The sequence below is a fragment of the Bidens hawaiensis genome, unplaced genomic scaffold, assembly GCF_021521415.1.
Source record: "Bidens hawaiensis isolate Kalapana, Puna unplaced genomic scaffold, B.hawaiensis_p1.1 tig00006907_1, whole genome shotgun sequence".
NCBI classification, from domain to species: Eukaryota; Viridiplantae; Streptophyta; class Magnoliopsida; order Asterales; family Asteraceae; genus Bidens; species Bidens hawaiensis.
Genome location: NW_027491473.1, coordinates 334,222 through 348,093, shown reverse-complemented (window position 1 = coordinate 348,093; position 13,872 = coordinate 334,222). Strand labels below are relative to the sequence as shown.

General features: G+C 37.2%; 2 protein-coding genes across 2 annotated transcripts; one reads left to right on the top strand and one right to left on the bottom strand.

Moving 5' to 3' along the window:
- The first annotated feature begins 2,478 nt into the window (after positions 1-2,478).
- LOC143633815 (putative L-type lectin-domain containing receptor kinase S.7) lies at positions 2,479-3,634 on the top strand. The gene has a single exon (XM_077102051.1). It carries the CDS (start codon positions 2,521-2,523, stop codon positions 3,487-3,489), a length of 969 nt encoding a protein of 322 aa, XP_076958166.1. The 5' UTR covers positions 2,479-2,520; the 3' UTR covers positions 3,490-3,634.
- A 732-nt stretch (positions 3,635-4,366) lies between these two features.
- Positions 4,367-10,518, bottom strand: LOC143633816 (O-fucosyltransferase 28-like). Its single transcript, XM_077102052.1, has 7 exons — positions 9,939-10,518; positions 6,624-6,696; positions 6,458-6,528; positions 6,271-6,359; positions 6,048-6,180; positions 5,729-5,961; positions 4,367-5,519 (listed from the first exon to the last, which is right to left on the bottom strand). Exons 1-7 carry the CDS (start codon positions 10,404-10,406, stop codon positions 4,790-4,792), a joined length of 1,797 nt encoding a protein of 598 aa, XP_076958167.1. The 5' UTR covers positions 10,407-10,518; the 3' UTR covers positions 4,367-4,789.
- Positions 10,519-13,872: the final 3,354 nt, after the last annotated feature.

Here is a 13,872-nt window from a genome sequence, read left to right as displayed (position 1 = left end):
AATGTATTAATCGGGTTTATTTAAAAAGTTTACTTTTACTAGCTGTCATTTAAACGACAAAATGTATCGCGTTTAGTCATTTACCCGATCGTAATTGATTGGTTTGCAGTATACTTCAAATAAAAGTTTATATACAAGTCAATGTTTATTTGTGCAATATCAGATCAAATTGCCTACAATGATGATTTTCTTTGAAAAAAGATTATATTTGTGTGTGAATATTTAATTAATAGGTTAAATAAATAAAATAAATATTAAAATAAAATATAAAAATTTGTAAATTAAAATAAAAAATTCTTGAATCGTAAATTGAGATATTTTGATCGATGAAGCAAACCCATAACCAACCACATTATTGGTACCATTGTATCATTCAAACACCGCACTATCGATTTGATGGCGGCAGTGTTCTCACTGATACCATAGTTCCATCTCTGAAATTCTGAATCCAGCTCACATAATTTATTCATTCACTCTCCCTCCCTTAGGGGATTTTTTATTTTTATTTTTTTACTTTTTGATTTTTATAATTTTTTAGCTGGTGAAATATATATCAATGATACATTACCTAATTAACTTGAACTCATATTTCACTCATAATAAAAGAGCTTTTTGGGAGGGTATAAAAGAGGTCAATGAATTCAGTTTTATAGAAACTTGGTTGCATGTCCACCTCCTCCATTGTGTAGTGTGGACTGTGGTGTAGTGATTCTATGCATCCGACCACTAGCTTATCCTTTTTGAACCACAAAAAAGAATTAAAAATGGGAAAGTCACGTGAAATAAAGGGAAAAAGTAAAGAAAGGTAATTTATTGTACATGAGGAGGAGGAGGGATACGTATCCTAGGAACAGCTGTCCCCTACCAATTATATACATTTTCACATTTGCCACTCATCTTTACAAAGTTTACTCCTTTTTGCCTTGCAATCAACTCCGTTTTCACTTTGCCAATAATACAATTACCAATCAATCTTTCATAAAACCAAATAATAATAATAATAACCAATGAAGTTTAATAGACACAATGTTTTATAAAAAAACAATAAAACACCGATTTGAATGAAGCGTTAAATAACCTACGACTCCAACCGACCATCAAAATCGAGATATATTTACCGTTTCGACTGGCTTAGGAGTTTAACGGTTTGTTTAAGGTTTACGTTTGGAACCGTATAAATATTAAATACTTTTTTCAAAATTTATATACCTTTAGTAAAAAAATATAAAATCTAAATATTTTTTCACTTACATGAATCTAAATATTTTTTAGATTTTAAAAAAATATATATATTTCAATAACGAGAATACATATAGATTATTAATTTAAGCTGTTCTCTGTCTAAAGTTTTTTTTTCTTTTTTACTTCAAAGTTTATACTCCTCAATACTAAAAAAAGTTAAAAATACAATCAATTTTTTAATCGTTGCCATTATATTGAAATTTCAAAGTTTTTACTGTACAATGCAATGATAAGCAAAAATTATCTCAAATTGTGAAAAATACGCCCTGCTTGCGGTGCGCACATATAATGTATATATGTGTGAACCCTTGGGTGGGCAAAAGTAAAATTGCACTAATTTTGACGTTATTTTACTAATCACGTGAAAATAAAGTTAAAAGTGGCGGAAGGTTAATCAGGCATCATGTGGTGGCGTTGATAGCCGAAAGACAAGGGCACATGCACCAATCAGCCGGTGTCCCGATGATTGAGTGTTATGTGTCTTATGTCCAAGGCTTGATTCAAAACTACTATCGAGCCGGGGGTCTCACCGGAAGCAGCCTCTCTATCCCTATGGGATAGAGGTAAGGCTGTCTACATCTTACCCTCCTCAGACCCTACCATAGCATTGCCATTGGTGGGATATACTGAGTACGATGATGATGATGATGATGATCTCAAATTGTGAAAAATATGAACCGTTGTACACGGTCCGGTTAATCTAGCCAATCAAATGGTTTAGTTATGTTTAGAAATTTCATCAAGGCCAACCAATGAGACAATTTTCTCCGTAAAAGATATTTTGGTGTTTGAAGTGGCGGAGAATATCAAGTCATTAGGATACCTTTGGATTAAAAATAGATCGACTTTTAAATCGTTGTTATGGAAAGATTAGTGTAATTTTTGATTTCTAATTTTTGGATTATTTTCTTTGGCCTCTAACGTCTTGATGTATTGTTTTTATTGAAAGTTGCCGATTGAAAAAAAAGTGTTGTAACAAAGCAAATAGAATTTGGGGGTATTTAACTGTCAATAAAACAAAGTAAAGAAGTATGTTATAAAAAGATTCCACCCCAACACTTTTTTTAAGTTTTTATTCTTCTACTACTCCCCAAGTCAGCAAAAGTAAGAGAACCAGAGACACTTGCTCTATTCTATCTCTCTCTAGCATAAAGAACCCACTCATACTATTTAATATCATTTATTATTTCACTCTCTCTCTCTCTCTCTCCCCACAAATCTTTAATCCTCCCTCAAACCCTAGCTCCAATTCCTCAATTTCACATCACACCATAACAAATGTCCACCTCAAACTACTTCTTAATCCTCTTATTCTTCTTCACCATTCACTTCATTACCCTAACCGCAGCCTCCAATTCATCCTTCTACTTCAAAAACTTCACTCACACTCCATCACTCGACTCCATTCTCACACTCTCCGGCGATGCTACGGTTTCCACCTCGTTACAACTCACGGCGCCGTTACCTTCCAGTGCCGGTCGAGTCATTTACAATAACGCCGTTAAGTTTTACTCTGGAAACCCTAGGAAACTCGTCTCCTTCTCCACTTACTTCTCGTTTTCAATCTCGTCAGATTCCGGTAACGGTAACGGCAACGGTAATGGTTTAGCTTTTATTGTGTTTTCCGATGATATTTTGAAGTTCGTGAGTGTTGAATTTGATACATCGGTGTATAATGATAATGATAATGATAAGGATAATGATGTTAATGGGAATCATATTGGGATTGATTTGTTGAAATTAGGGTTGAATAATGGTACCAGGTTGCAAGTGTGGATTGATTATGAATCAATGTCTAGAAGGTTAGAGGTTAGGTTAAGTAAATTTGGGGAAAACCGACCGCTCGATCCGATACTATTCCAGCATGTCGATTTACTGAAAATCTGGCCCAAAAAAGAGGGCTTTTTTGTGGGATTAAGTTCGGTTAACTGGAACTCTTCGCAAGTATGTAATGTGTACTCGTGGAGCTTCAAGACCCGACGGGCGCCTGATTGGATGCATTCCGAGCCGGTGGACCCGAGTTTGTTAAAACAAGGGGGGGATAAGGTGAAGGTTGATAGGAAGAGTGATTGTGTTATGAGGATTCTTTCGGCTCTTATACTTGGGATCGGGTTAGGGGCGTTAGGAAGCTTTGTCGGGATGTTTTTGTGGACGATATTGAGCAAACGGCAGCCGGTTTTGCCTGAAGAGTATGCGATGAAGCCTGTGGTGGTTCATGATAAAGGGTTACCAAATGAGAAGCAATAGGTGAGTTTGTTTCACTAGTTTGTTTAGATGTTGTTTGATGTGAATTGTAAATGATTTTGCTTGTTGTGATCGTGTGACGGTTTCGTGTTGTTATGTTACTATATTTCATGATCAAATTGTTTGAATTTAGTGTTTGTTTATGGTATTTGATTTTGTTGAACAAAATGTTGTATTTTTGCACTTGAAGATGTTAGTGGTAGGTATGGTGGGTGTTTTAGTGCATTGGCATGTAACTGGTTTCTTACTTGTTGGTTAGAAAGGAGAAAGTGTTAGATTCTGATCTGGAAAAAAAACTTGCTTTATACTATTTAAGGTGGAGATGACTTGTACATGATGCATGCAATCTTGTACTTGTTTGGTTTCCATAAGATTATATTAGACTTTTTGCTGTGATGATTTGAGTGCTTGAAAGTTTAAAGTTTGGCAGCAATAGTGGTGGTAATCATAGGGGTGATCTTTAGAGAGATTCACTAATTTGTTAAGGGAAATTTACCAAAATACACCTTGTTCACCAACTTTTTCCAATATGGAAATGAATTTACAACCTACAAATCCTATAGATATGGATGATTTCTGTTAATCAGAGAACCCCGAATCCGACTCCGACTCCGACTCGCCTCCTAAGTTGAGGCTTAGCCAAATTCATCTAATTCACCATGTGTATGCTTCGGCGCAACACGTGTCATGTTGTAAGGTGAATTAGTTTGCAAGTCCACGTAACTAGCTGATAAATCCACCTAAACATATACGCTAACTTAGAAGGGACTTAGCGGCTGGCCGATAAGTCCATGCCACTAACCAATAAATATGTCTATTTTGGCTGATGTCTAAGATGTATCTACTCCATAGGATTCACAGGCAGAAAAATCATGTCTATTTTAGTAAAAAGTGGGTCAAACTCGTTTATTTTGGTAGCTTTTACATTTGTTAATCACATAGTAAAAAGTAAAAAAGAACGCGTTATGAACAATCTAAAGTTTTATGTACAAGTGTACAACCTAAAAGTTTTTGTTTACGTATAGCGTAATTGGTTTTGGGGCGTTTGGGCTTTACCTTCTGAAACAAGTTTTATGATTATCATTATAGTCATGAAACAATACTCTTCTTATACAACAACTGTGAAACAACATAAACAAAAAATAACGAAACCTTAACTACCCGAATGCTACTATTTAACTCTAGGACGGAGCTACAGTGACTCTACGTTGCATTGTCGGATAAACTACTCGTATGTTCCTATACAAAAGGGCTCCCGTAAAAGACATTAAAGAATTTAATAATAAGAAAAAATATTACGAATCTATTCCGAAGGCCGTAACGAGTTCCCACGATCAGGTAAAACCCGAATAGTTTTATTTTTCGAACCACCACCACATATACACCCGGGAAATGGGTTTGCGTAAAAGCTCTCTTCTAGCTTTGGAGAAGGGCCGAGTTGCCTCTTATATGGTGCACCCACTCGGTCTTTATGAATTGTCTTAACCTGAGAACTAAATGTCTCCCACGAGATCTCACCCGCATCCAGCTGATCAATCAGCTTAATAAAATGTAGTCGGTGAGGGTTTATCGTTATACGGAACCCTTTGAACATCCGGTGCCCTTGGACCGCTTTAGCCATGTTCCCGTCATAAGTGTAAGCAAACACATCGCTCTCAAGGGCCACATTGTAGTCAACGGCGGCTAGACGGTTCTGGTGGCGGTTAAGTGTTGCTAACTCCTCGGTGGTGGCTAGGGTGCTGTGTGAATAGACGTTCGGGTACTCAGCTCGGAAAGCGTCCAAGCTGTTATTGCCATATATTTCACCCGCGACGATGTATATTTTGGTTTTGGTAGGGTAGCCCATGGCTTTAAGAAATAAAGCAGCTTCTCTAGGTGACATAGGACACCCTCCTTGGTTTCTCTTTTCTGTGCCATTAATGTCTTTTTCTTTCCAATGCTTCACATCATATCTCATTGTTTCAAGTATTTTAGACTCTTCTGTTGTTAGGTTATGGTTGCACCCTGTGAATGCAAGCATATCCTTCTCATACCTGGAAACCGCTCACACAGTTAGGTTCGTTACAACAAATATTAACAAACAAACGTTAATATTTGTAAGGTCTAGAGAGGGTGGTTAGTAAAGCAAATCATTACTCTATCCTAAAGGATAGAGACTGCTTCCAAGGAAACCCTGGCCCTAAAATCATATCTGGATGTTACAACAAATATAGTTATAGTGAAACATAGTGCGGTGTAGTACCTTAAATGTAGCGCGATATAGGGCTGACCGTCCCTCCTAAGTCTCCCAACAAGCGTTCTACTTAGGCTCTCAACCTCATCCGAGTAACGAAGAGCCTCATAGTTTGCACGGCACCTGAGTTTCTGATATATTGATGGGAGACCATTGTTAACGAGCCTTGCATCCGAATGCGTGAATTTAACTACTTTATGTTTTCGTAACAATGCCTTCATTTCTCCTCTATAATAACTTGACTGAATCATAAAAATTAATACAAGTTTATGTCAAAAAAACGGTTTACAGTTTACACAAATGGAAAAGTTCGAATTTGAGTACACACCTTTGACCACGAAACCGGAGCCTTGACATACGGCTTCACTTTTGCGTATTCTTGTGGTAAAGACTCAACAATTTCAACTTCATCTTTCAAGTCATCGATGAAATGCCTCCAATCGAAAATGTCCTTAAAATCACTATAAAAAGGAAACAAAACATCAGCCATGAGTTCCTAACTCATATAACTTGATACCATCAAATGTTGTATATGTATCGTCGTATCCTACCTAGGATCCGTCCAAAACGATTGATGATCAAGAGACGGGAGAACTAGAGTGGCGTTCATCATCTTTGCAACAGCCACCATGTCACATATCTAACATATAAATATGGTAAATGTTACTAAACAATAAATGAATTCTTGAAACGCAAGATTTTGAATGTACAAAGTTTGAGATGAGAATGAGAATTCACCCCTGTCCTCATTTGATTCAATCCGCCATTAGCGTGGACGAGAAGATACCCGTTTGTTGAAAAGCTACTCTCTGAAAAAAAAAAGAAAATAAAAATTTACTTGAGTTAGCTCTACACTAGATATAAACATTTTAAAGTTTGAGCACTTGTAATGGAAGTCACTCACTGCTTCGATCTCGAGGTCTAGTGATGCATTGATGATACTGACTACTGTTTGGTTTCATCCATATTTCGGGTACCTACGAGGAATAAACTTTATTAAGTTACTATTTTGTTTACTAGCTGAAATGATTAAAGTAGAATTTATATTAAGTAACTAGTTTATCATCAATGAAACAATAATTTGAGATTTTATTAAACTAGTTAATTTATACCTTACTTTTATACTGCGTGACATAGTGGGATATTTGAAACTTATTTTAATTAGTGTGTTTCTTAACGTGATGCCTAATTATGATTTGTTAAATACATAACTTAGTCATGGAATATTAAGTGTAAAAGTATGACCCGTTTAGAAAATTAAAAAAGACTCGTGTAACTTTGTAAGTACAAAAGTAATGATAAGAAATTTGTTTTTACAAAAATAGATAATATTAAAACAGATGTGACATAACAGTCAATTCTGAAAATAAATCTCAAAACGATTTTTTTCTCAAACTAGTGTTGGTGAAATAACTATTTACCATTTTAGTGTTGATTAAAAAATATTTACCAAACTAGTGTTTTCTATTTATTTTGTATTAACCTTTTACTTTTACATTAAGTCATTAACAATAACATAATGGTATTTTTAATTTTCCTATTTAGTTAATCAATTATCAATTTACGTATCATATGTTTTATATATTTTTATGCTAGTAATTCAATATCGTTTGTTTTATATTATTTTTTTCTCAGCCATCCTTATTTTACTGAATCAGATTTGAAAATTTTCTTTTGTTTTCATTTATTAAATTTTTTTTTTCAATTATCAATTTAGTTTTCATTTCTCAGCCATCCTTATCGTTAGTTTTATATTATTTATTTCTTACTAAATCAGATATGAAATTTAGTTATTATAATTAATAATATATTTATTTTAAAAATGTGTTTTTGAGTATAGTTTTGGTACCATAACGAGTATAACTTATACAAACTTGAGTTCAGGACGAATGTTTGGATCCAACCGAATATATGTCGAATAGACGCCGCAACGCTCGGGTTTTACCGATTTTTGTTGTTTTTTTTGTTATAAATATGCTCATTTTGAGAATTTAATTTTTGGGTTTAATTCCGATACCGTAACGAACCTACCATATACCAATCGTGCTAATGTAAACGCTTGGATTTTAACAACGTCGAGTTTTACCCATTTTTTAAGTTTTAAATATGTTCATTTTATGAAAAATCGGTAAAACCCGGATCTTGGCAGAACCCGAGCAATGCAGCGAGTATTCGACGCGAATTCAATTGATATTTGTTAGGTTCGTTAAGTACCATAACTAAATTCAAAAAGCAAAGTCGTAAAATGATGATATTGGATTGATCGGATAAAAAATCATAACCAAGTAAAAAAAGAGTTAAGTGATTGGAAAAACACCAAAAAAAAGTTATTACCAAATTCGTAAATAACGATTTAAAAAAAAGAAAAAAAAAAGAGAAAGCAACTAAAAGAAGAAATAATAAGAAAAGATTCATAACTAAAACAGCAAGTGAAAAAAAAAGAAGATTTTAGATTAATTGAAAAAAATATTAAAGAAATATGATATAAAAATATATAATTTATGAATTTAATAAGAAAAGAGATATAGATTCTAATATGTTAATGTAAAAGTAAAAGATTAATACAAAATAAATAGTAAATACTAGTTTGGTAAATACTTTTTAATCAACATCAAAATGATAAATATTTTTTCCATCAACAGTTTGGAAAAAAACTCTCTAAAGACCCGTGACTACGTTTGTTTGTATAGACTAATAGTAAATTAAATAAATGTTTTTCCCGTTACTCTTATAAAAGGTCTACCTACAACTGGAAACAGTGGAGGCGAATACGACAGTTAAGAACTGTACAAGATGTGGGTAGAAAGGTAATTTAAGGCTAATGAATAATCTTCTAACGGTCAACTAAAGATTCACATGACGACTTCCATTCGGTTCCCATTTTGATGATTTTCCACAAGTTGAATACTCTTTGGCAAATGGCAGGCTGCCCATCAATTATTATTATTCTCATGCCGTCATGGGTCAATATAACGGAAACTTCATATAATATTAATTTCCTTTTTATTAATTATTTATTCACTTCATTTTCCCTTATTGAAATACATCATTTTATAGTAAATTGGATCTGACTTAATTGTAGAGCACTTACTTTACTAGTTAGAGGTATGAGGTTCAAACCTCACTATCACCAATTTATATGGAAGATATGAGGGATGACCTTGGCTTGCCAGGGTTCGAATCCTAATCTTACCCGGTTTTACCGGCTCCTCGCTGTCGTGCCACTTGGCGGGCGTGGGGGGCGGGTTTTATACGGTGAATCCCTCAATAGGTGGATGACCACTAGGGGCTTCGTCCGTCCGGAATAGTGGCTGGCCCGGGCTACCTTTAGTCAATGAGGGCCGCGTACAGAGTACCCGGCGTTACTTAGTTGGTCGTTCATAAAAAAATACATCATTTTATAGTCTTTTTAATTAATCTTAACCTTTGTACAAAAAGAAAAATTGTTTTTACTGCTTTTCCATAAAGAAGCTTCATTTTTATTTCAAAGCCATGTTTTATTAAACAAATTTTCATGAAAAAGGTAATAATTTAAAGAAGCTTTAATCTTCATATCAACAAAGAAAAGATAGTAACTTTGTTTTCAATAGGATCGGATTTATTATACAAAAGTAGATGTTGACGCAGCTTGTTACCAACTTACTTGTCTCTCTAATATACTTTGACCATTTTGTGTTTACTAATTTGACTTGATTAAATTGGGAATAAAAAAAAAATACCCTATAGCCACAATTTTCTTAACTTCTTAAAACTAATGCTAGTTTTCGATATTTTGAGCTAAACCAAGCTAATTCGTATAATTTCAAGTCGATTCAAGTCAAGCTAGCTTGTATATTAAGTTCAAACACTGATTTTGTTTAGCTATACTTGTTAATTGTTTATCTTTGACCCTTAAGTATTAAAATCAAGCATTATAACTTCATTTTTAATTCAAAAACCCTCTTTCATAAAACAATTTTTCTTAAGAAAACTAATAACTTAAAAAGGAAACTTACTTTGATTTGAATTTTCATTAATTTCTCAAAACTTTTACCCGTTTTCAGTATTTCTAACCGAACCAAGCTAACTCATATAACTTCGAGTTGATCCTAGTCAAACTAGCTTGTAGATTTTTCATCTGAAGTTCAAACCCAAACTCGGTTTTGACTCGACTCGTTAACCATTAAAATATCAAAACTAATTAATCAATTAAACATGCTAGAGGAATAAACAAACTTACAGAATCATCAAGGGACTTATGCAAGACCCTTTTGGACAAGGACGAACTCGAAATATAATCAATGCCTGCTAAAACCCTCTGAGCATTCATCATACCACTCTTATAATCTCTCAATATCAACATTTGCGCATTCGACCTCACCTCCATCTCCATCTCCACCTCTGTTCCATTGTACGTAACAACCCTCACAAACACACTAAACCCCACAACAATAATCAATAACCCAAGCAACATACGTCTCAAATTCCTCCCGAATTTCCCATAATTTATCCGAACCTCTTTTTGGAGTAGATTATTAACATTAATATTATTATTGTTATTATTATGGTGGCTGATGGTTATGCAGCTACCAAAACCATCATTGTTGTTTTCTTGTTGTTCCATTGTGACGACGTCGTTTGCACGGCGGCGGTGGGCGGATACACCCCCGAATCTCGGGCTGCCGGGGTTGGCGCCGCCGGTTGTCATCGAATAATATTAACTGATCACCAATTAAGATTACGAAATCCAAACAAGAAGTTGAAATGAAGGATCAAAATTCGACAGGAGGAGGAGACGAGGAAAGGAAGATTATTGTTATTGTTGTTGTAAGGAATGAATGTGGAATTTAAGAAAATGGAGATGGAGTTGAAAAATGAAAAGGGCGGAATAAAAGGTGGTTCGTGTGTTTGCGTATGATTTGTGGTGTTTGGTTTATTTATAGTCAACTTATCTTTTGGTCCACGCGTATAAAACATTAATACCATAAAAACACGTCGTTGATTTCCTAACTATGTTTGAAGAAACGTGTATCGACTTACTTGTATTCGATCTACGTTCCTCGGGTGTGAGTGTGCTATATCACCGATGGTTTTCCGAGATACGAGTTCTTCCACCTACAAAACGAACAGCACCGTGAGCTTACCCCTCAGAAAGGGACAGAGGGGTCCTCTTTGGGGTAACCCTCCGGTGTGAGAATAAGATATTGCAGGAGAAGATAAGAATGTGAAAATGAGTAAAGGATTCAGAATATATTTCTTGCTTGACCCCAACTGTGGAGGTGGTGTGGTATTTATAGTATTAGGGTTTCCAATGATTGGGCTCAGACCCAATTAGGGCCTTTTTGGCCTCCTCCTATTGCTTCGCGCCATGTGTACTTAGGACACCAGGTGCTTTTTCATTGATTATTCTCTGACCAAGGTATTTTACCTGACCCATGTGCCATCACGTGGTGGCACATGGGTTTTGCTGAGTTGTCCACCCTTCATTGGCAGCTGTCAACATCAGCACATTCTTTATTCCTTAAAAGATACCTTCTGGAATGTTGTCTGATGAGTACAATCATGGTTGTCCTTATCCTGATTTGGATTAGACTATTGTCTCATTTGTTGTGTTGTCCTTTATGCGCCTATCCCGGGGATGCGCAAGGTCTTCTCTTTATTCTCACGCGCAGATGTTTCATGCGCAGATGTGATATGCGTGAGCATGTGATATGCGTAAGCATATGTAATATGCGTGAGCATATGTGATATGCGCCACGCGCAGATGTGATATGCGTGAGCATATGTGATGCGTGAGCATATGTGATATGCGTGAGCATATGTGATATGCGCCACGCGCATAGGTTTTGGCTTTTTGTCTTCATGACATCCTGATTTCAAGCCTCTTGTCTATATCTTGTGGGTTGACCCGCCCCGCGTGATGTTAAGGCGGGTGCATACCCCTTCAAGCCCCCCCAGTCTACTGTGTGTCTTGTCTCGCGCGAGCGAGGTAAGATAGATATTAGACTTAATAGTTTTGCTCTTTTAACAGGGTTTGTCTTTTCTTTTTCATTTCTCATATTTGCGTTGCGCGAAATTTTATCCCTTTGGTTAAAACGAATCGTCAATGCACGTGGTTGGTTGATGCTGACATGCATCAGAGATGGAGACGTTATGTGTCAGACCTTTCGCGTGCTCGAGGTGCTACAGTTGCCTTTCACGTGTCCTCATACAGTGTCAGGAACACGTGTCGCGCTTATGTTGGCCTACGCCTGCGCGTGGGGGCGCGTAAGCATAGATCTGATTATTACTTGTTTCTCTTTCTCTCCCCTGGCCTATAAAACCAAACCTTTTGAACGGTTTTTTCTTCATCTCCATTGTCATTTTCAGAGCTTTTGCTTCTTCAATTTACATTCCGATTAAGAGCCATTATCTTTGCTTCCAGATTTCCGTGCTTAAAGTAACCATATTGTTCGATTCGCAATTGTATGTCTGATAACCCAGACACCACAATTTCCCCTAGTAAAGGCCGTGTAAAATCAGTGGTTATGTCTACTTTAAAGAAGACCGACAAGGGTAAACGGGTTGCCGAGGCCTCGTCGGAGGAGGGAGGGAAGAACAAGGCGGTGAAGAGATGGGATGAGATTCCCTGCAAGTTGAAACAATCTGACTTTGATAATCTCGTCGCCTCTCAGGGTTTTCTCCCTAAGTATGGCTGTCTGCTCCCGGCGACCGGGCAAACGGCGGCGGATCCTCCCGCCGGCTATATCTCTTTATACTCTCATTTTTTCACCCACTGTAATCTTCGTCTTCCAATGACGAGGTTTACAGGTGCGCTCCTCCAGTTTTACGGGATTCATATATCTCAGGTTCATCCCTGTGGACTAGTGCGCATGACTCATTTTGAGTTCATGTGCAAAGCTCAGCGCGAGGAGCCCACCCCTCGGCGCTTTCAATATTTTTATAAGCCGAAAATCCAAGATTCTTGGTTTTCATTCACACCGCGCAGTCAGAAGGTTAAGTGCTGCACTGTTTCCTTTAAAAGCCTTCATGACTGGGCTGAAAAATTCTTTTATATCAAGGCTGGTGTGATTCCCATCCGCATGACTATGCGCGCGATTACTTCCGCGCCCGCGGATGATGACGTTCTTAAGAATCCATCTGGCGTGTGGGTTAAGAAGTTATCTACTGAACCATCCCCCGCCAGGAAAATTTGCGAGGAAGCGTTGGTGGGGGTTGGCATGAGCAAGAGGTGGATTGACAGCGGGACTGAGCCTGTCATCCATGTTGATGGCTCAGGTGGGTTGTTTGTTCATTGCATTAATTTTGCGCGAGTATAATTCGTTTTGCTGATATCACTTATCTTGTTTTATGCAGAAAGCAAGGAATACATCCACGCCGCCTATGACGAGCATACGGAAGGTGGCTCTGTCGCGCTGAGCGCTGGGGAAGTTGCTTTCCCTGATTGCTTCGATGATATGTTCATCCCTGTCGATTTAGAATTTTGTTTTTACAGCGATGCGCCTGGTAAGCCTTTGTATTTGTGCTTAGGCCCTTAGAGTACCAAATTTGGTTTTAACATTTCTGTTGCGCGTATTGTAGATGCGCTCGCTAATTATGAGTTGGAGCTTGTGGAAGAGGAAGTGGAGGAGGAAGAAGCTGAAGCGCAAAAACTCAAGCGCAAGGCTAAAGGCAAAACTGGCGCAGGGGCCAGTAAAAAACAGAAAAAAGATGATGCCTCTGTTGCCCAGAATCTTCCTCCTACTCAGGCGAAGGGACTTGAGAAAACCAAGGGTTTTACTTCCAAGTTTTCCTCGTCTTCTTTGCCTCAAGGTGTGGGCAGTCCTCCCGTCCACACGAGGTATGGTGCCGCCACCTCGTCTCTGCGCGCGGCGGACAAGGGAAGCGGTGCTGTGCCTGCTGTTTCGTCTTCTCCAACAGGTATACTTTGTTTATTTTTTGTGGTTTTATGAGCGTGATTCTGATAGTCATTAATGAAGCTTTGTTCACTCAAATGTTTGTAGAGCCGGCAACGTTGGTGGCTCAACCTCAGGCGCAGCAAGGTGCCGAGGCTACGCCGAAGGTTGTTTTGAAGTCCCCTGTTTTACCCTCGAAAAGGGGGAAAATAGACTTCATGGCGATGTTTAATTCGCGGACTGCGGTGCGCCAAGGTATTTATTGCGCTTTGATTGTCT

Excerpts from the sequence above, each read along its gene's own strand:
- LOC143633815 (XM_077102051.1), top strand. The coding sequence starts at position 2,521 with ATGTCCACCTCAAACTACTTCTTAATCCTCTTATTCTTCTTCACCATT.
- LOC143633816 (XM_077102052.1), bottom strand. The coding sequence starts at position 10,406 with ATGACAACCGGCGGCGCCAACCCCGGCAGCCCGAGATTCGGGGGTGTA. Across the intron at positions 6,360-6,457 it reads TGAATCAAATGAGGACAGGG|ATATGTGACATGGTGGCTGT; the intron begins GTGAATTCTCAT and ends TTTATATGTTAG. Across the intron at positions 5,962-6,047 it reads CTCCGGTTTCGTGGTCAAAG|TCAAGTTATTATAGAGGAGA; the intron begins GTGTGTACTCAA and ends TTTATGATTCAG.